This window comes from Phaethon lepturus, unplaced genomic scaffold, assembly GCF_000687285.1.
Source record: "Phaethon lepturus isolate BGI_N335 unplaced genomic scaffold, ASM68728v1 scaffold10997, whole genome shotgun sequence".
In the NCBI taxonomy this organism is placed as follows: domain Eukaryota; kingdom Metazoa; phylum Chordata; class Aves; order Phaethontiformes; family Phaethontidae; genus Phaethon; species Phaethon lepturus.
The window spans coordinates 71,462-93,731 of record NW_010554073.1 but is presented as its reverse complement, the minus strand read 5'-3'; the positions used below and the strand labels follow the sequence as shown (position 1 = coordinate 93,731).

The 22,270-nt window shown below is 41.3% G+C and overlaps 1 protein-coding gene across 1 annotated transcript in view; it reads right to left on the bottom strand.

Moving 5' to 3' along the window:
* The window catches only part of LOC104624364 (integrin alpha-9-like), a gene marked incomplete at its 5' end in the record, with an annotated part of 96,781 nt that overhangs the window by 11,330 nt on the left and 63,181 nt on the right, over positions 1-22,270 (bottom strand). Inside the window, 4 exons of the mRNA XM_010291714.1 lie at positions 4,888-5,007; positions 12,626-12,727; positions 14,415-14,534; positions 15,595-15,720. Coding sequence (XP_010290016.1) covers positions 4,888-5,007; positions 12,626-12,727; positions 14,415-14,534; positions 15,595-15,720 — 468 coding nt within the window. The remainder of the gene's footprint in view (positions 1-4,887; positions 5,008-12,625; positions 12,728-14,414; positions 14,535-15,594; positions 15,721-22,270) is intronic.

Sequence of the window (22,270 nt, the reverse complement as noted above, 5' to 3'; positions counted from 1 at the left end):
GAAAGAATAAGTGCAGAGGTTTTTTGTTTTGGTTTGGTTTTTTTTTTCCTCTGCTGGAAAATGGTGAGCTGTATGTTTTGGCCCATTGTAAAAAGACTTAATGTTTGAGGCCCTAAGTAAGGGAAAGTGTCTCTTTCCAAGAAGGGGAAAACAGTGGGTTTTGCTACATAGGTGAATTTCAAATTGGCTTTAGCTTTGGTTAGATTCAGGTATTTTCTGAATGCTGAAACAATATGTGAGGCAATGGCAACTACTGCATGTGGGGAATACAAGTGTTCTTTCCAAGACACTTGTGCAGTCACAGAAAAAAGTCATAAGACTTCTCCAAGCAAGAAGCCCAAATGCACCTTTGAAAAACCTGCTTGGGTTTTCCTGGCTTTTTGTAAAGAATGTCACATTCCATAAAGAAAACTTTATATTTCAAAGTTTGTCCCTTAAAGCAGTGCTAGCAAACAGCTGCATCCATGCATACAGCCTCTGCTTAAATGCGGATTTTGTAAGCCCAGCACTGGCAGAATTCATGCTCCCCACTGCAAAAAGCCAGTTCAAAACCTGCACTGACTCAGCTCAGTAGACAGCAGTGTCTTCACAATATTTCTCCTAAAAACTAAAAAAAGTCTTAAAACTCTCATTTTAAGACAAGGGGCAAAAACGTTCTGTCTAGCATGTACTGAAGAGCAGGACCTCTCTGGCTAATCAAAACCCAACATATGTGGGTGCTATTCTGCTTGTCCTTCTCTCTGCAATCCTGTCAAAAAAAGAGTTTGGAGCAGAAGAGTTCTTATTACCTAAGGGACACCCAGAGATCAATCTTTGTCCCAGGAAACCAAAAGCTATAAAACCGTGCTAGAAACTCATTTTGTACAAGTCAGATCTTGGATACCACAGGGACAAGCTCAGTTCAGAAAGAAGCTTAATGTCTAGATAAGTAAGTTTAAATAGAAGTCCAGCTCCTGTGTTAAACACACCACAAAGAAAGAAAATAACGTTACTGCAATGAATACAAAATCTTTGTTTTGCAAATCACTTTGACAACTGGATCCACAGATCACTCAGCTGCCCAGACGTCCAGTCTGGTATTTGCTGACACGTCCCTTCTTTGATATCCTCTGGGTGCAAACCATTTTTTTTATTTCTGTGTACTTTGTCTAAAATGATACAGATTGAAAAACTCACTCCACAACTCAAGCCAGTTCAAATGTAGAAACTTCAACCCATAGCATTTTAAAATACTGCTGTTATTAATAACTTATTGTGTTACAATATATTATGCTTCAGCTTTTCATTTGCACGGCACATGCCAATTCTCCCCTGGTTTATGCGTGCATAAACCCACCATGCCTGAAGGAGACCTTGTCCCCACGCATGGCTGCAGTCCTGACAGCTGAGGGAAGCATGTGTGGGACAGCACTCCCCAAAATAATCCAGACATGACCGCCTTTCCCTCCTGAACTGTTGCCAGTGCTTGTGAAACCACAGGCTCATCTAGCATGTGGGTAGTTGGCCTGAAGCAAAGCGACCTCTTCTCCTGCTCCACTCTCCATAAGCATCTGGAGGCCACCAAAGAGGTGCAGGGCAATCTCCGCAGTAAAAAGCAAGATGTATTGCTGTGGGCAATAGCACGAGAGCCCCTCCTGCTCCTCTTGCACATGGGAGACCACAGGCAAAGTGCGAGTGGGGAGAGCAAGCTACGCTACAGAGGAACCGGCAAGAGTGGGAGCATGTCCCCACGGATACCTGCACAAAGGCACCCAGAGTGGATGAAGATATGAATAGCCACAAGAGTCAGGGTAAAACTGGGCTAGCCAACAAAATAGGCAAAAATGCGGCAACTCTTGCCGGTCTGCCTTACACACAGCATCTCGTGGAAGTCAGGGAAAAGCTGCTCACCCCCTCTGAACCTGTATGCACTTAAACCAGAGGAAACACGGTGTCTACATGGAACACTAAAATAAACAAAGAAGCAAAAACTGATCAAGCTCACGCTAAAAATCTTGTGATGTGGCCTTGCATGTGAATAAACAAGCTTTTATTTGAAGTGAAACAACCAGGCATTTACCATCACTTTCATTGACACGGACCCCCTAACCTGTGCAATTTTAGATCTACAAATAATGAAATAATTGCCGTCCTCATCTTGTTGTATGCACAAGATCAGATAAGTAAACTTATCTGATCTAAAATATGATTTTGAGCTGGATGTCCCTGAGATTTCACTCCTGCTAAAGCCATTAATTCTACCAGTGTGTAATGTGAAATACGTGTATTTTGATATTTTTCCGCAACTTTAAGGAGTTGCGTATTCTGTCTGCAAAATACCAGCGCGTTCAAGGGTTTGTCCGTTGTGTCGCACCACTCGCGACGCAGTCATGCACACACTGAGAGTGTACCTTCCACCCAGGGCTGAGACACGGTCGCTGCCAGCAAGCCCTGCACTGCTGCCAGTGCTCAGTTCCCTTGTAATTAGTTTGCTCCAGCTCCTGCTCTGTTTTGTGTAAACAGCTGCCTTCCAGGACCACAGTTTAACTCTAATTAATTTCTTAATAAAAATGTAATTTAGTTTATACTCGAGTCCTAAAACTTGGTTCATTTCTAGTTCTCACCAGTGGTTCTAAGATGCCCAAAACGCCATCTAATTCAAATCTGGTTTTTCAACCCACAGTTGAAGACTAGAACACTTCTAATGGAAGGGGTTTTTTTTGACTTCTTCACACACAAAATTTGGGAATGACTGTAGGATATACTTGGCCAATTTTGTCTAACAAATATTTACAATCAGACAATTAAGATTCCTCTGTGGGACTGCAACTTTCCCATGTCAGTTTTATCTCAGACAGCTTTAATATTGCCAGTAACTTTAATAAATATAGCAACTAGTGAGTATAAAGTATTACTTATGTATATTTATGTTCCAAACTAAGACTTAAATGAAAATACTGGCTGATACTAGCAGCTACACACTTTTAATCACTTTTCTCTAAAACAAAACCTTAAGTTATTAGTTCCTTTAGTAGTCATGCAACTCTGTGGATAAAGCATTGGAGTACAGCTGACGAAGCCTGGCTTTTACTGCCATCTCTGCCACAGGACTCTGGGCAAGACATCTCACCTTGCTGTATCTCAGCACTTTAAAATCTGCATGCAGAAAGGGCTATATAAGCCTGGCATTAATTATAATTATTTGTTGCTGTCACCTGGAATTTCCCTCAAGGCTTTCATGCAACAAGATGGCAGCTTCTTCATCTGTGCTTGAATGATCCCTATAAAACTTAAAAGAGATCAAGTCTCAAGATTAAGCCAGGAAGCAAAGGACTGTATTAATTCTAGTAGAGACCAAGAACTGAACTTGTGTCAGATTCTCATGGAGACTCACAGTGAAAGGTGCTATTCCTCTTATCTTGCACATTTTCAAACAGTTCATCTAGTGCCTTTTTGCCTTCAGGAAACAAGCCATATGAAATCAGTCATATAGGTATCAGCAGCAGTAACTCCGTTTTCAAAACTATGTGTCATTGGGACATAAACCCTGGGCCTCTTCCAATCTCACATTTTTCCAGTCTCATGGTTATTCTGCCATCTTAATTGTACAGACTTTTTTTCTTTTCTTTCTTTTTTCACTCTTTCTGCCACAGAAAGCAAAAGCATTTCCCACGTGCCAGAAAAACAGAACTTACGAGACATTCGAGACTGTGGTCAAACATTGTTTTCCAAGTGGAAAGCACGCTCAATTTTGACCTGGCCATTATATGCTTAAAAATCTTCAAAACTGACTATAAAAATACTTTAAATCTATAACCCATAAAAATTTATATAATATATGAAGTAGATGTATAATCTATAACACAGCTATATGCACATCTGTATAATAAGAACTGCATGGCCAGTTTTTGGCCCAGGTTTGTAAATCCATTTTACAGCCTCGCGACCCGCAGCGATATGTCCTTTTGCACATTGGGGCTGCAACCTCCAGTCCCGGCACAGCCGGCGAGCAGAGCCTGCAGCGCACATGCTGCTAAACAGTGCGAATCAGGCTGCTGGACCTCCGCCACGGGAAGCAAAATAAGGTTGGACTTGTTCCCATGTGTGCATTTGAGATTTACTTCTTTCAAAGACAGTCCCTGACCTTGACCGTGGCCTATTAAATTTATGGATTGGTAACAGGGAACTGAGGAATGAAAACACTTGAAGCTCCTTACCCTTCATACTTACCACACCAGATGGCTGCTGCTAAGTGTCAGCATCAGCCCAGCTTTTACCATGTAACAGTGCCTGGGTACAAGAATTGTTATCTTATCCGAGATGGTGTGAACGCTGGCTTTTAACAGGTCCCAGTGCTTCTTGCTCTGGTAATGCATCGTACTCATCTGGAACTCTTTCTCTGAGGGATCTGAAGAATTTATTCCTGAATACTGCTCTCCCTCAGGCCTTTACCTCTTGAAAACAGTAGCTACCGATTGGCTTTTGCTAGGCATGCACCCAAGATCTTTTAACTGGTCAAGCAAAGTGGACCTGATTTTCAGGAAACCCTGTTGAAATCAGTGAGCCTCAGTCATCAGAAAACCATGGAGATGTACCAAGTATCTCAGTGTGAGATAACAGCAAGTTTCTAAGAGGGATTCTCCTTTGTCCTGAAATGGTATCAGACGTTTCAACTTTTAGTAACCAAGCCCCCCAAAAAAATCCACTTTTCTACTTCTCTACATTATGAATCTCTCCCTGTCCCTCACAAAAGCCTAGATATGAAAACATTTTTGCTGACCAATGGCTTCTGTAATGGAGCGGACAACTATTTAGTTCCTAAAGCAAATGGATATTAAATGCAAGGATAAATTTAAACTTTTCTTCCTGCGACTAGCCTTGGTGTTTATGTTGCATCTGCTACCTTACCTTCCATAAGAGCACAGCCAGCAACAGGAAGATGAGAATTCCCACCAGCAAACTGATGGCAATGATCCATCCGACAACATACCCACGAGGCTCCAGATTGTGCAAAGCCTCAAAGACCACCTACAAAGCAATTAGAAAAAGATCTTTTTATGATTGGAAGTTGTATCGTTTTCTCTCGTCCTCATCTTATTAAACACATTGCATGGTGGCCTCACTGATCATATTTCATCTGTCAAACAAATATGGAATGTGTCCTTAATTTCGTGCTTTCCATCTATTTTTCGCAAGGGATTTAAAGCTTTCAAGTGGAATTTGAGTAGCCATGTGTTGGATCCAAAGGATATCAGCTTCCACTCCAAAATAACTCTTAGCCTGCCAACCCCCCCCCCCCCCCCAACCCCTGGGCCCCCGCCCCCCCCCCCCCCCGACCCAGACACTGAGCTTGTTCTGGTGCTGGGCCACCAAAGGTGCATAAAGGTTTGAAAAACTCCATCCCTTGGATTGGCAGGGATTGCCATGACATTATGCGTGGTTTGTCTTACTCGTCATGTCCCGGCCCTGCCAAACACCCCGATGCTTCACATGAAACACTTGTGTATGCTGAGCATTTTTTCCACAAAAAATGGGACAACTTGCATATAACCCTATTGAATACGAGCTGTCCCTGCTGTGCTTCACAAGACACATTGTTTGAAAGAGAGAAGGGCACATGCAGTCATGGGTTCTTCTGGGAATGCAGAAAGCAGTCCCCTGCTGTTCTCTTCTCTCTGTTTGTATAGCATGTATGGCAGGGAAATACATCCTACAAAGAGCTTTCCTTAATCGTCTGCTTTAAGAAGAAAATGGGACCAAATTATACCACTTATATACACTATGTGAATTTCCAGTATCTTATTTCAATCAAAACCAGTTCCTCAGTGGAAAACTCAAAACCAGTCCTCTTCAGTGAGGGCTATTTCTGTGCTAAATTTTGCAATTTAATATCCAGCAAATGTAGAGAGGCAGCAGGACTTTTTTTAAAGGTAGTACGTTTGCTTTGTCTGGCTTTGTTTTGGTTTGTTTTGGAAGGCAAAATAGTGAGTTTTTCTCCCTCCTTCACAAACCACTTTCATCATCTTTGTTTAAAAATGTTAAAACCCTGTATAGATATGAATTGTTAAATCAATCTTCTACACAGAACAAAAAAAAAAAAAAAGGTAGTTAGAAATGGGTGAAAATCCAGGAGTTAGAGTCAGATACAATTATGCAACCCCAAGATACTCATCATTAAGAGGCCTGTGGAAGACCCATGAAATACCTCCACTCACTGATGACACTGTTCAAACAGCGTCGTTTATGACAGCAAAGGAAACGCGATACCATACAACCCCTATGGGTGTTGAAGGTGGGCATTCAGGAAAAGGCTTCAACAGAGACTTGATGTCAGCACTGGAACGGGGGCCAAAAAGGCTCTGGGATCTCCACCCTTGCAGATTTCCAAGCCTCAGACAAAGTCATGGGGATCCTGAGCAAGGGTGGGCAACGGGCTTCGAGTGGGAAATGGGACAGGACAGCCTCCCAGCATCCCACCAATGAACATTTCTCTGTTTCCATAAGCATATGCAACCTCAGCAAACACCCACAAAAAGTACAGACACAGATGAAAGCAGGTGAGTAGGGCTATATTTTGTCATGGTGTTCCCATAAAGCAGTACTTAAAAGATCCTTCGTCTCAGTTTTATAGGCTAACGCTGATTAAGACCACAGCTTTTCTGGAGGAGGAATTTGAACACAGATGATTTACACACACTGTTTTTCCTATTGATGAGATATTATCAGGCATTTGATGACAACGAGACATGAAAACATAACAAATGGACAGGAATGAAGCTATACATAGATAGCATTATCCAAACATATTCCCATAACTAGTATCACAATGCTCAAAATAGCTCTCGAACATGGATCAGTTCTTTACTCAAAATGAAGAATAATTTTAGCGTTTCAAACATTAGCACAAAGTCTTTGTCAGACTTTTAAAGACATTTTGCTGAACAGAGAAAGTTTCCTAAGCAGCAGAGTTTCCCTCAAAGCCAAGACTAGTGTAAGGGAAATACCGGACAGAGAGATCAAAGACAAATCTTGTGCCTTCCTCATATTTCTGAGCCAGCTTGGAAAGATGATCTGCTGTGGCAGTCCATTTCTCACAGAGGGTATGGTTAGCATCCATCTTGCGGACACAAGTCAGATGACTATTTCTTAGATAATAAGGCATGAACGCTATTTTCCTTTCTGACTCTAGTTTTGCCAACTTTAGTGAAGAGACTTTTCAAACAGTCCCTGGACGCAAAATGAGGTGGCACCTTCTCTCCACTACTCGGAGAGTAAATGTTAACATAACACAACCTCCAGCACAATAGACCTGTATGTCCTTCATGCTGCCAAAAGACAGAGCCAGGAATAGCTGCAGAGGTCGAATCATACATCATCTCTACAGCAAGAGTCCCACATTTCAGGTTTGAAGCACACTGGCTAGAGTAGCTTGGCTGTAGCTTTTGCAGTCACAGCTCAAACTATAAGGATAGAGAGAAACAACAGCTTCTTATCTGTCCAGTTTCTTCTGGCAGTCTGGAATCAACATACAAGCATAAAAAAAGCACCGTTCATGGCTTTGTGGTTTGGAGAGGAGCGGGGATGTTGCACATCTTAATGTCTTTATCCCTCTCAAGCCCTCAAAATCTGCCTGCATTAATACACTGTCAGTGCAATGAGTTTTGGTGAAGAAGCAAGCAACAACAAAAAAACCAAGCCAAACCCCAGTCAAATCAGACTGAGCAGACAGTCAGTGTACATCACACATCAGCAGTGTCAGCAAGAAGCCAGTACAGTAAGTTGTGGGAGACCAGGGAAGCAAGTCATCCTGGTGGGGAGGTTGGAGGCAGAGGGTGACGTTACTAAAGAGAAGTGAGCCAGGCCACCGCCTGCCGCTTGACCCACTGGCCATCGTGCACTTCCTGAAACCCAATCTTGAGTGAACCTTGAACTCTTTGTCCTGTCCACCCCAGCAGCACAGCCCCGATAGGGCAGTCAACACGTTGGGGAGCACAAGAGTCACCAGCCTAGCACACTTCCCACAGCCCCAACTGCCAGAGAAGACAGGATTGATAAGAGCGACTGATGCAGAAGATAAGGGGGGAGTGTGTGGGAAAGCATCTCAGAGAGGGCAGCGGCAGGCAGCAGCCAACTGGTTCCAAGAAAGCACATGCAACCGTCAGAAAATATGGAGCAGATTATAGGCTTGTTTTCAGACTCTGACGAAACGCAAGGGAAAGGCCATGAAAAACACTGTTGTCTTGACGATGTATGAGGAGTTTTAGTTTCATATTTATCTTTTGCATTTCATGCTGTACTTGAGGGATCTGAAAGTGGGGAAGCCCGGGAGGCTTATGCACTTGTATCTTGAACCACAACACCATGGAAGGCATGGGCTTATCAAAAAATGCTGGTTTATTTCTGTATTTTTTTATATATATATATATATAAAAACACCATCAGAATATCTCTGGTGTTTCAAACCACACTGCACTGCTGGCTGACTTGTCCATTCAAGTGTTGTTATACTTGGGGGGACTTGCAGTACAGACACCATTCTCCTATACTTCTATACATACATGTATATGCATCTTTTAAAATATATTTATTTATTTACATCTACTAAGAAAAACCTTGGATGTTCTTGAAAAATGCAAACCTGAGGTATCCTTGCTACCTGCTTGTCTCTATCCATGGGAAAGTAACGGTATTTATTGCCATTGTATATTGTTCTGTTCCTTTATCCAAGTGTGTGTTTCTACCTGCCAGACTGCACCGTAAAGACAAGAAAATCTATAAAGTGTTTGTTACAGTAACAGACGGAAAGGTAAAACAATGAAATGAAAAACAAAACAAGGTGAAAACAATAAGGCAGCAAATAACCCACTGGAAAGGGGGCTGCAAAGCCACTGGAGGAACCACACATCTGGCTCCAGCCAGGCTAGGATGGTGTGCCCATCTCAAAGGTAAGCTGGAGAGAACAGGCACCTTAAAATGCTGTGTTTCTAAAAGACGAGGGAAGGGGGTGTGGCTGAGTGGAAGAGGTATTCCCATGTGCATTAAGAAACAGGTTGGGACATCATGAGCACTGCCTAGTACCGCAGGGTGCTCCTTCTAATGCAGACATGGAGAACCAGCCAAAGTCAGGAGTCTTCTGCACCACAGGCAGACAGCTAAAGCTTAGACACATGAATATGCATTTAAAACGCTCTGCATATAAATACGGATCAAAATCTCAAAAACATCTTAATTTTTTAAGTTTTTCTTTTTTGTTGTTGTTTTCCCTGAAATATATTTATTATCGCAAACATAAACATACCAAAATCCCGAGCCAACCACTTGCCTGTGTTGAATTAAACCTGAGGTGACTGGCCTGAAAATGAGAGAACAGTGAACTCTACCCAGGAGGACAGAAAGATTCGAAGGCTTGATGAAGCATACCTGTGCTGAGCTGACAGCACGAGACAGAGCACTTTGTTGCAGGAGCTGCGTGCATTTTATCTGGGGTTCCCCTTTCATCTATTCAGCTTTGCATTCCCTCACTTTCAAGACAGGGAGACTCAGAGGCATTCGGCTGGTTTTGACATAGTGAAATCCAGCCTATTCTTCCCACCACACTGGCACTTACAGAGGGAAGTCCTTTTGCTCCATAAAAGCACTCCTTCTTCTATGCATAAGCAGCGAGCAAAGGATGCAAATCCTTGGATCTGGTATTCGACCGCTGTGGTCTCAGGGAGCTTATTGTTGGTTTTGCCTCACATGCAGAGCATAAGGGAGCCAAACCTTCATGGAAAGCCATATGCTCAAGAAAAGAAAGCATGCCTCCTGAAAATACCACGCCATCGGTTTCAGCCAATATATACTCATATTAATACAACTGTCATCACAGAGCCAAATCCAAACTCTGCTCACCTTCTTCATGTGATTTGTCCAATGTAAGAGTTCAAACAGCCTATTGTAAATGGTGACAGAAAATATATCATTCCAAATCACATAAAACCATACCCAAATGCAGAGAAATTATCTCTGAAAATTGCATAAATGCATCTTTTTTAAAAATGGGTTCATTTCAAAGATAGCCTGCTTCCCAACTTACAGATATTTACATAAGCTTTTGCATCTCCCTTACAAATAGTCTACTAGAGTTTCTGACAAAGCTGACACTTATATGGGTGGTCCTGTCACCACTGGTACTTCTTACAGTAGCATCACAAGTATCAGTCTTCCTTTTCCTTTTGCCTTCTTTACAGGTAGTTTGCACTCTGATACTGTACAATATATTGTAAAAATGAAGTAAGGGCACCTGGTTCTACAGAACCATTTAAATGGGCTAATAAGTCTACATTTAGCTGTAGAAAGCAAAAAGGCCTCTTCAAATTTACCATGATAAAGTGTCTAAGAAAATGTTTTTCATTGTTAGGGAACACTTTCATAAATAGACTCAAAGGAAGTCCATGCGCTACTGTTCAGAAGGAGCTGCTATCCAAACGGATACGGTACAGCAGTCCATGGTCAATGAAAAGAATACAGGATGGGCTTTAAAAAGGAAGGGAGGAGTATGAACAAAAACATCTTATCTCTCTTGTCTCTACTTCCAGCTGAATAGCTGTGGCTTGCAACAAGTACTATTCCCTTCTGCATTCCACAAGGAGTGGGGGGAGAAATTAATACCTTGAGCCAAACCACATGTCTTAAATTTTTCCCTGAACATGACCCTATGCAAAACATACAGCAATGGTGAAGCCAACAGACATATGGAAATAGCATAAAGGAGAGAGCAAATGGCACTCACATTAGAAAAGACTTGAAATTACAAATTGAAGCTACACGGCTACAACATGTCAAGCGTGCTCCTTTACAGCTAGAGCTTCCCAGGAACTAGGAGCAAGGTCTTGTTTGAAGATTAATATAGCTTCCCAGCACACACAGTGCACTTTATAATTGTTGCAACTCAAGGCTTGATGAAAGGCTTTCCGGGAACAGGAAAGGACAATGGTGTGGGTTTTTTGTTTTGGTTTTTCCTCCAAGCATTAGATAACAATGAAATACAGCAGAGCTTGCATTCCTAGATAAAAGCATTTCTAAATTTTTAACATTAAATAATAGTAAAGCCACACATTTTATATTGTGCCTATCATTCTGAGAGACTGTAAAGCCTTTTACAGATCAAAATATTTGGCAGAGAGATCCTGGCTTCTTCCATTTCTGTTGGGGCATAGGTATCACAGTCAGGTGTTATTTCAGTCATTAATGAAATTTTGCCATAAAATTGCAAGATTTGCTCTGTGCAAGCTGCAGAACTAAAGAGAGAGCAAGCAATGTATTAACAGTCAGGGTTGCAGGTCACTTACAAGGCACATTCCCAGGGAAGGCTAGCTATGTTTTTCGTTTCAGCTGACAAGCCTATTTTTTAATGCTCTTTGGAATGGTCCAGAAACCTGACAAAGAAAATAAAACAGAAGGCAAAAAATGGGGGCCTGTCATATATAAGAATTTCTTTTTCTGACAGGTTTAGTAAAATAGAAAGTTAAGTCTAGGGTTGCAGACATGATGGTGGAGAAGATGGTCACTGTGGTGGTGTCCTACAGACCGAAGGTAGTAAGTAGACACAGGTTCAATTCTTCCTTTGCCTGTGGGGTTTTAAATCCAGTATCTCTGAGACTAGTGCTTTAATTTAGAATGTCAGTGTCTTCCAAAAGTGTGTTAAACTCAATGCTTTCACCCTCAAACCTCAACAGTACTCAATGAAATGGAGTCAATGAGAGAATGGTCGCATGAGCTGGTGGTGATAACAATCACTGGGGATAAAAGGATAACTGAGAGAGGGGAGCTAGATCATGTTCCAAAAATACACAGCAAGAGGAGAAATGGAAAGTAGTCCAGATTACCTCTGATCCTCATGTGAGAGAGAAACAAGAAATGAAACTTTAAAATTTCACCAGGCAAAAAGAAAGCTGAATTTGGGTGTGGTCCTGTTCAATTTTCATGTGTAAGTACCAGGCGACTTGGTAGCAGGAAACCAAAGCCATCACCTCCTCCTTCTCTAGTAGATTGTAAACATGGCCCTGGACAGTTTTACTTACAGCCAAAACTATACAGTGTATTCATCTTGAACTTCAATTCCAACCTCCCATAGATCAACACAAAATGCAGTATCAGGTCATACATTAATTTCCACCAGGTCAGCACAATAGAACAGTTAAATGAATTTCTGAAAGTTTAGACCCTTTTGCACAGGTCCCAAAACGTCATTAACACTTCCGAATGTTTCATACTGGCACATAAGGCCACAAAAGACTTTGCAGGGGTTTCAAGTCTCTGCTAGGGTTTCAAGGAAAATCTGAATTAGAGTAAAGCAGATGTTAACCCTAGAACAGGAAGCTAAACCTAATTTTGGCACAAATACCTCAAGGATATTACAATTTTGGCTAGTACAACACAGATCTTCCTGCTCCACATAACATCATTCACTGTGATGGCATGGTTATCACAGAGAGCAAAACCACAGAAGCACAGTTTGCAGCACTGCTCATCTAGCCAAAGTCTGGGCACTTTCATGGGCTGGCCCAGACTAAGCCCAGCCACAAATTCCAGTTTGTGTAGAGGTCTCAATGATCTCCATCCCATTGAGATCAGGAAACCTTTCTCTTCAGGTTTATTTACTTACTGGTTTTTCTTCTGGGCTCCCATTGGGTACTTCCACAACTCTGAGGTCAGGGTCCACCCGCACCCTCGCCCTTGTAACGAACTGGATGACTGATGAACTATCCTGAGAAGTAAAAAGAGGAAGAATTGGATTTGTGGGGCAAAAAAAAGGACAAAAAAATCCCATAAAATATTTGCCAATGTAATAAACACATCTAGACAATGCTTAGTGGAGGTTGGATTGAGAGTTAAGTACTACCCTGGTTAAAACCCTGCTTTGAAAAAATACACATTATGCTCGTAACAGACAGACAAAACCGAGAACATTATCTGAGATTAAAACAACATCAGGTATGTTGGACGTTAAAGACATCATTTGTATTTGGCCTGTTAATGTTTTCCACATTTACCACAAAGGCAAAAGACCGAACATTGCCAATCAACACAGACAGGCTCAATATTAACCAAAGAAAATTTCCTATTTGTTTTGCAAGTGAACAGAAAAAAACCCCACAAAAACAAAACCTAAGATAAACCTAAGTATATCCCAAGGCGAGAGTGTCTTAATTATTTTAATCTGTGCACTGCAAATATCTTAAATATTCAATGTACATCTCCCCTTATTAATATATATTTCTCCTTTATTTTACACAGTGCATTTTAACAGGCACATTCCAATAAGCTGCCATTTCAACTGATAGGTTAGTCATTTGTATGCTGTTCACCTTGGGGAGGGTAGTTGCTAAGTAGCAAGCGGCATGTATTGGTGATACTGACCCAAAGACACGTGTAAGAACTGTATGTGTTTTAAAAAAGCGTTGCTAATGGTCATTTTGGAAAGGACCCAGCAGACGGGATGAATTCCAGCTATTCCCAGGACTGAATTTCCCAGAAGCACATTTTGTGTGCACTCAGTTACTTGCTTGCATATTTCAGCATTTCTATAAGCATGTAACAACCACCTGAAACTTCTGGCCTTGCCTACATTTCCTGTTTTCAAATATGAACAAACATTAGCAGACTGGTTGGTTTCAGCTAGAAAAGCTCAGGGCTACCAACAGCTTTAGGAACTGATTTCTAATAAGGGCTCTCTCCAATGCTTTTAATTGAACAGCTATCAAAGACTGGTTTATTTTAGTAGGCTCATGTTATCAGTTTTCTCCGATTATTTTATATCCTCATAATCTTACAGCATCTTGCCACAATTACATAGTCAGCATTTTTGTAAGTATAGGAAAACAGAGCAAAACGCAGTAAATTACTAGAAATTTAAAAAATTTTCTCTCTCATTCAGTGGCTTCAGAGAAGACAGGAATTAACTTGCAACCATTTGTTTCTTGTCACAAATGTCAAGCTCAGTATTAATATGGTCGTGATGTATCTTCTCTGAATAATAATCATTTGAAGTAAAAAATTACAAAAAACTGCCACGTCTCCGTTTACATGGAGGGAATGATAGTCAGTCACAGTTTACATGCACTTATTTTACTTCTCATTTTTCAGAATTAAAACTTTCAGAAATCAATTCAACTTTCAGAAGTCTCTAGCCTTAACACCATGCATACAATTAGGGGCCTCATTTGTTGATTCTCAATGTATAAATTTCTGAACTTAATTTATTTCTGTCTTAATGGGTAAGAATTAGGATTAACACCTCCATAGACGCTGTTGATAAACAGATCTGTTTTCTTTGACACCATGATTTTTTATAACTCACAAGTAAAAGAAGAGGGAATGCAACTCTTGCATCCACTGATGCACATGAGCATACTTAAATTGGTATTTAAGACAAACCCAAAGGAAGCACATACCTTCTTCAGTATCTCAGTATTCAGCAGTGTGTAGACACTTATATCACAGGACTCTGCTTTTGCTAGTGAGCTTAGGTTGCAGCGTATAATTAAGCAGGACCTGCCTGGTCTTTCACAGTCCTACAGGAAATATGGAAAAAGCTGTTAGGCAAAGGAGGAAAAAATTCAGTGACAAGTTGTGTGACAGCAAACATGCCAGCTGACTAAGATACATAGTAAACTGCTAAAATACAGCACTCCGGCATTGAAATAGCAACAACTTTCAAGACCTGAAGACAGCCAGATAGAGAGACCTGAATGAAAGCAAGGCAGGTGAAATTCAGCCCTCGGCAGAGCTGCAGAGACACGAGTGCCTGGGACTGGGCCACTGCGGCGCATCAGCCTTCTGCACAGGGCAGGCACCGAGCATGGTGCGGGGCCCCACCGCCCCATGTGCTTTCGACAAAATATGGGAGCAAGGGCTCTGGTCACTGAGCGCGTGCTGCCACGTCAGGTAACTCCCTTCCCACTGAACTTCCTATATCCATTTAAAATCAGATAATTAAAAGCACTAAAGATCCCCACAGCACAACACCAGCATTACACACACAGAATCACACATAATCACTAAGGTTGGAAAGGACCTTCAAGAGAATCAAGTCCAACCATTAACCCAACACCACCATGCCCACTAAATCATGTCCTGAAGCGCCACATCCACACATTTTTTGAACACTTCCAGAGATGGCGACTCCACCACCTCCCTGGCCAGCCTGTTCCAATGCCTGACCACCCTCTCGGTGAAGAAATTTTTCCTAATATCCAATCTAAAGCTCCCCTGGCGCAACTTGAGGCCATTTCCTCTCGTCCTATCGCTAGTTACTTGGGAGAAGAGACCAACACCCTTGTCGCCACAACCCCCTTTCAGGTAGTTGTAAAGACTGAAGAGGTCTCCCCTCAGCCTTCTCGTCTCCAGACTGAACAAGTCCAGTTCCCTCAGCCGCTCCTCATAAGACGTGTGCTCCAGACCCCTCACCAGCTTTGTTGCCCTTCTTTGGACACACAAAATGTAGATTAATCTACATGCACCAAACAGTTGCTTTATAATGAACTATCTGATTGCGTTCTTCATGCTGAGCCATGCAAAATCTTTTCTAAGATACACAGTATGTTCAAGTTTGTCACAGGTAGACTTTCTTACCAATACTTTTCTGCCAGACTTTGTGAAAAAAGCAAATATAGTGTGGAAAATATTTTCATTCTCTTGAGGAACAATGCAGGGGCTGGGGTTTCTGTGAAAAGAACAGCTTCCTTTGTCTTGACCAACCTGAAAGCACAATTATAATCACAATTATTATTCTGAATTAAAATAAATGACACAAGAAGGTGGGATTAGCCTGTCTGAAAAAACACACCTACATCTGAGCTGGATGTCTGGACTCCCACTGATAAGAGAGAAATAAACATTTCAGGAGTCAAATAATCCTAAAGAAAATATCTAAAGTAAGCCAGATGAACCACGCTCTGGAAATGCTTCTATCTTTTGACTGGATAGGATACAAAGGTATCTAACTTATCTCACATGTAGGTGTCTGTGTTCTACTTGTCTGGAGACAGAGGAGAAAATTCTCAGCAAAAGATATAAACCACCACATAGCATTTTAAGTCAATTGTGTTACCTTGTGTATTACCTTTTACCTAGCTGTATTATTTGGTGCTTTGGACAACTTGGCTGTTTCACAGTTTATATCAGAACTAATGAGATAAATTAAATCTTTGTGCAAATGCACAATCCCAGACACTAAATCTGTTCTTTTACCTTCAGCATAAAAAGCACAAAAGTAAACTTTTTGTATCATTAGCTTATTCACTTGTCCAGAAGAGAGATGCTTGAAGCAAGTGAATTGTACCAAACTTTGATAAAATGATCTTCAGTCAAGATAACCTTGCACTAGAAAACCCTTCTCAATTTTTGCAGCTTATGGATATTCATTGAAGAAAATATATTGGAACTTAATACAAACTATGACAACAAAGTATCAGCAAATCCCTCCTGCCGCCATCCTTAAAACCTGTAAAAGTGAGAGAGAGGGAGATTTTCCCATTAAACCAGCAAGGAAAATTCATACGCATACCGCTGTTGACCTCCCCATATCCTCTACTCTGAGAGGATGAAAACTTGCACCTTATTCAAATCGCAAATCCTTGAAAGAGAGAGAAAAATTGTTGTTATACATATGAAATTACTGCATGCTCCAACTCTGATTCTGCATTAAACAGTTTATAGCTGAGTTAGCCAAAGCACTGCCAAAAAGAAACAAAAACAAAGGTCTATCTAAATATTAAATGCTATTTTCCAGACAAGTGATGTCTATGTCTCTTGGTAAGATACACCTTTTCTGCTTCACTGGCCCACAAGCTCTTCATAATCTGTTCTTTGAAGTATGTATTTATAACCTGTCTGTACGTAATCTGTTCTTACATTCCCAACAGATACAGACACAGGTAGCTACCCACAGTTCACAGTCTCCTTGGGATCAACTGAAAATTAGGCTATGATGTTCTCCATTTGTCCAGATCACCTGGAATGAGTTTTCATTATTTATTGTAGGTAAAAGATTCACAAAGCACACTGACATTTATTTTCTTTGAACTTTCATATGGGAATTAGATCCAGACCAACCAGAAGGTTTATATTAAATCAAGAACAGCCAAGAGTCGAGATCTATTCAGTACTTGCTTTTTCTTCCTGAAAGTTTGAACTACCAGACACTTGGACAGATGTCATCAGATTCATGCAAGTGATACAGAAAGGACAATATGAGCTTCTGCACTATCCCAGCTTTTGGCATACTCTCCAAATAGTCCTGCTTCACATCCTGTGCAAATACTGTGTAAGAACAAACCAAAGCAGGAATATCTGATAAGACTAAAAGGAATTATCCCACATGAAGCAACATAAATCTGGTCCCTTCTTCTCTAAATGATTATCTTTTTCTTAAACTGAAGCTTGGCTACATCTCATCCTTTACCTGAGACAGAGGAAGGCAACTCCAGAGGACTAAGTCTGAATTTGGAAATACCCTTTCCTCTTTGCCAACTATGCAGCAATCCTACGCAAGGCAGCTATTAAATTCAGGGCCTCTGCCCATGTTAGGAGGGACATGTGCAAGGACCAAGCACTGCTGTCACCTGTGCTGCTCTGCAACAGACCAGAGGGTCACCTACAGCCTGTTTTAGTAGCCAAAGGCAGATGCCACTTCCTAGAAGGAGTAGGCAGACGGTACTACTTGGCCTGCAGTATTTGGAGGAATTCAACCAGGCAGAAATTAGGTCACATTCATCTGTGTATCTGTGATCAATCAGCATATGCTGACAGCCAGTAGGCAGGAAAGGATGCAAGGCAGCTGAGCAGCACTCAGTTTCTTTTAGCATTCTTAGAGACAGCAGAGCCACAGAACTAGGGAAAAAGTAACCAAAAGCTTTGAAATGGGTGCATCATGCTGAGGTAGAAGGAAATCCAGCCTTTCCAAAGGACTGGTCACAGTTGGGTTTGGGTTTTTTGTTTGTTTGTTTTATTAGGGTGACCGTCAGACTATTATATTTCACACCATCTCTTATTTTCCTCAATTTTCACATGCATAAAGAGAAGGTTCATTCAACCAGTCAGACAAAACTATGGTAACTTTTCATTAAACTTTGTTTTCAATGAAAAGTCTGGTTCTAGGAAATTGACCTGCTAAATAAAATCTTAGCACAAAGCTCTTGCCTGCATTATGCTGAAATTAAACTGCATCTCTGAATATAAATCAGGATTTGGCCTCATGCATGAGCCTCCTCCTTGTACAAACATGGTGCTACCCCAGTCCCCTGTTTTTATCCTTGTGACCAACCTCCTAATCTGGTAGACAGAGAAGAAAATTTCTGGCAAAGTTTAAGGGCTTTGCATGAGCAAATGCTTACAATTTATAGATGCAAGAACTGTGCAAGTCTTTGAAATGGAGTAGGTAGGCAGGCTCTTTGATAAACTCTTGGAGTTTCAGGGTACATGACATACTAGAGCTTTCTGGAAATTTCCATGTGGTCTCAGCAGCCTATAAACAGAAAAGGACTACCCCCAAAGTGATCTTCCCAGGACCTGGGATTTAGCATCCTACAGAAATAGCAGAAGGCAGTTTTCTTCAGAAGCAGTGCAGAGGATATGGAAAGAGATGTGCGCTGGCTTTGTGCTTAGTATAAGGACTATACAGAAGCCACAGAGAAAAATCAACCTCCAACTCCTAAAACAAACAAACAACAACAAAACTGGGGCAGGGGGAACAGGGACAGAAGGAAGGCTCTCTTAAATCCTACGTTAAAAACTGCAACTAGGGAAATAAAAACCCTGCGGTACCAAGCAGGAGCAGTCCTGCAGCCTCCCAGGGAGGGACTTCCAAGGAGTTGTGTCAGAGCTGTCTCTGCTGAAGCTTGTTTCATTTTGTTTTCCAGAAGGTACTTACCTGTTTTAAGTCCTTCATAAAATAATTTGCGGTCTGGTGCACTGGCAGTACAGTTAAATCTCCTGTACTAGAATTGTACCTAAAATCAGTACCCAGACAGAAGTAGACAAAGTCTACATTAGCTTATAATGTGGGCCAAAGAAAAAGGTGAACCAGGCTAACTACATGGCATCCTCAGCACCTCATGTCCATACTACATACTTTCCTAGTTTGCTCTGGGTCTGGTCCTGTGGCCTTAATGTGCTACAGCTAAAAATGAGCGTTAAGTGCACTCTTCGAGTGCTCCTTTGTGTTTCTTTTGCCCCAAAAGGAATCCAGTTTGTGCACTCTGCACAGCTCCCTGCATGGGGAAGACTGGGGATTTTGCTTTAAAAGCTTATTTCTGGACTGAACTAAGATGCTAGTAAAGAAGCACTCTAAGGCACACTTTGGTCTTCCACCCAACAAAACTTCTGTAAAAGGTGATGACCCCAAAGGTGTGCAAAATACACATTATGCATGCTTGCTAAGAACAAGTTTTCAATTTTTTCACCCATGAATGTGGATATTACATTAAATATAAGCAGGACTCCTGGAATTTAGATTTGTTATGTACTAGAATCATTACATTTCTACGATAAGCAAACCTTTCTGGAACAAAAAAGCTATAATCAGTCTAGACCATACAAAATTCCTCCAAAACTAGAAGTGGCATATATATATATATATTATTTTTTATTTTTTTAAATCTGATCTAGCAGGTTTCATTGAACAGCTTTACATTGCAAGAGAAATTGGCATAAAAATAATTCCAAAGGTCTTAAATTATTTTCTACTTTTTCTTCTTCGCTAGGCACAATAGTCTATGCTCTCACATAAATTGGTTTTAAACCAAAAGAGGGCAGATCTAGACAAGATAGAAGGAAGACATTTTTCACCATGAGGATGGTGAAACACTGGCACAGGTTGCCCAGAGAGGTGGTAGATGCCCCATCCCTGGCAACATTCCAGGTGAGGTTGGATGTGGCTCTGAGCAACCTGATCTAGTTGAAGATGTCCCTGCTCACTGCAGGGCGGGTAGACTAGATGACTTTTAAAGGTCCCTTTCAACCCAAACTATTCTATGATTCTGTAATTCTATATAGTCTAGACTCCCACAATATAATGAGTTGTTTCAGGGTAACAGCATAAAATTTTTGTAACATAGAACTAAATATTACTAACTACTGATTCTAGCCTTCAACTCCTGGAAAACCTTTCAAATTAAGAAAAAAATAATCTTATTTTTACAAAGAAAAAAAACTACCCATAAATGGCCACGTGTTCAGAGACGAGTTAGTCTCTAGCTTTGTTAATTTACTGGAAGTTGCTGTCCCCTTAAAGAGCCCATAAACATGCTTGAGAGATGACGTTTAAATAGGACATCCTATACAATGGGTTATTCTGTCATTTTTTTGTTGTCAGCACAAATCACTGAGCTTCTCAGAGACAAGACGTAACCACTGGAGAAAGCATGTGCATTACTTCATGCTTTAAAAATGCTGTATCTGCAACAAGGAAGAAATTCCCACAGGATGACTTTAGTGGACGCAATATTTGAAGCATCTTACAGAGCAGGGGCAAAGCCATGAAGTAGCAATGATTTTTAACCACATCAGATTACACCACCCTTAAGAAAAAGTGGCAGGAGGCCATTTCAGAATGAAACAGTTGCACGTAAAACATATCACGTACACTCCACACACATTATACCCTAAAAAACTGCTGGATATTTAATAGGGCTGTATGGGAATAGCATGTTGGATTTATTATGTATACAGGGACCATTGCCTCTGACTTTCCCTGCACTTGTAGGGATTTATGGCTTTCCCTGCACGTGTTGGGATTTATGAGGATACTTGGGCTGAGCTTGGAACTCCAACAAGGTGGTACCAGTGCAAAGGGGACTATCATCACGCGTTCCCCTGGGAACACAGAACATAACCCAAGGCTGCCAGTGAAACACTTCTTGCATTTCTAACCCAGGTCAGCCCTGGGTTTAGGGCACGTGGAGTTTCTAGGAAAAGTAACACACCTCCTGACTCAGCACATTCCCTTTCTACTATCAGCTCTGTCCCCCACTTCAGGGTACTCCTAACATAATTTCTGCTCATCCGTAGCTACTCTCAGAACATGGCAATTTCTAGCAAGACTTTGGGGACTTTAAGAAATTGTTGGGGTTTGTTAGCAAACATTTTAAGGATTCAGGCCATATTGCCTGTAACACAAATTTCACAGGTGGACTGAAAGCCCGTGGCCCCTTCTAGACTTAATCTCAACCTGTTTAACACACATCAAAGGTAAGACCCTCCATTTTTTTCAGAGCCTCGTATCCTGCACAAGATGCCAACCTGGGAGAGGGAAATGAAATACAAATTCCAAACAGGGGGCTGGAAAGGTCAGCTGAGGACCAAGTACAGGGAAGTGGAGATTGGCAGCTGGCATAGGGTTGAGTAGCTGCATGATAGGAGTCTCCTGGAAAAATGAGACTATAAAACATGAGAAAACTAGCTGTTGCTTCCAACAAAACATTAAGTACAATCTCCCTGCTTCGTTGCTGCATATAAGAAGCCGAGTGCTAATCCCATATTTAATGATTGTCATTTTACAAGATAAACAGGTGAACAAATGTGTATCTTCCACGTATTCCTTATAGACAACTAGACTCCCACTAATGCAAAGGAATTCAGTATGGCATTAAAACTTAAAGTTTCCAGGCTCTTCCAGTAAGCCTGATTCCGCTCTTGAGCTAAATCATCACCAGTTATTAGCGAGAGCCTGGGAGCCAGCAGCGCTAAGCTGACACAAAGCAAGCGTGAAGGTGCAATCCAGCCATGAGTGCGTGTGGTGGAACCAAATCCAGGTCCAAAACCGGAAAAAGCACAGGGGCAAGTTCAGGGAAAACGTCACGAGATACGAGATATTTGGAACAGCAATTTTAGCTGCAGGAAACGCGCTCAAGGTCTGAACACAGGTCAGTTGTTTCACAAAATTGTCAACATTGTTCAGCTCTGAAATGGATGCCTTCCTCATCAGCCCTGGGGTATGCTGGCTCCAAAGGACAGTTTGGCCATAGACTTCTTGAAATTGCTGCCAGATAGTTTTTACATATTTCTCCTTTCTTATTAGTTTTTTTTACTGTTTTATTTATGTATGCATGTCTAATCAGTGGTTCAACTTTGCAAATTGGATAATAAATAACAGATCCACTTTTGTTTATCTTTGTTGCTAACCATAGCACACTCACCCTAATATTAGGGAAAAAATGTATACGTATGTCCTGATTCCAAGATAGTGATTCACCCTATAGAAGGTGAATAGAGATGAATTGATAGGCATGGTTAATCTAACATGTCACAC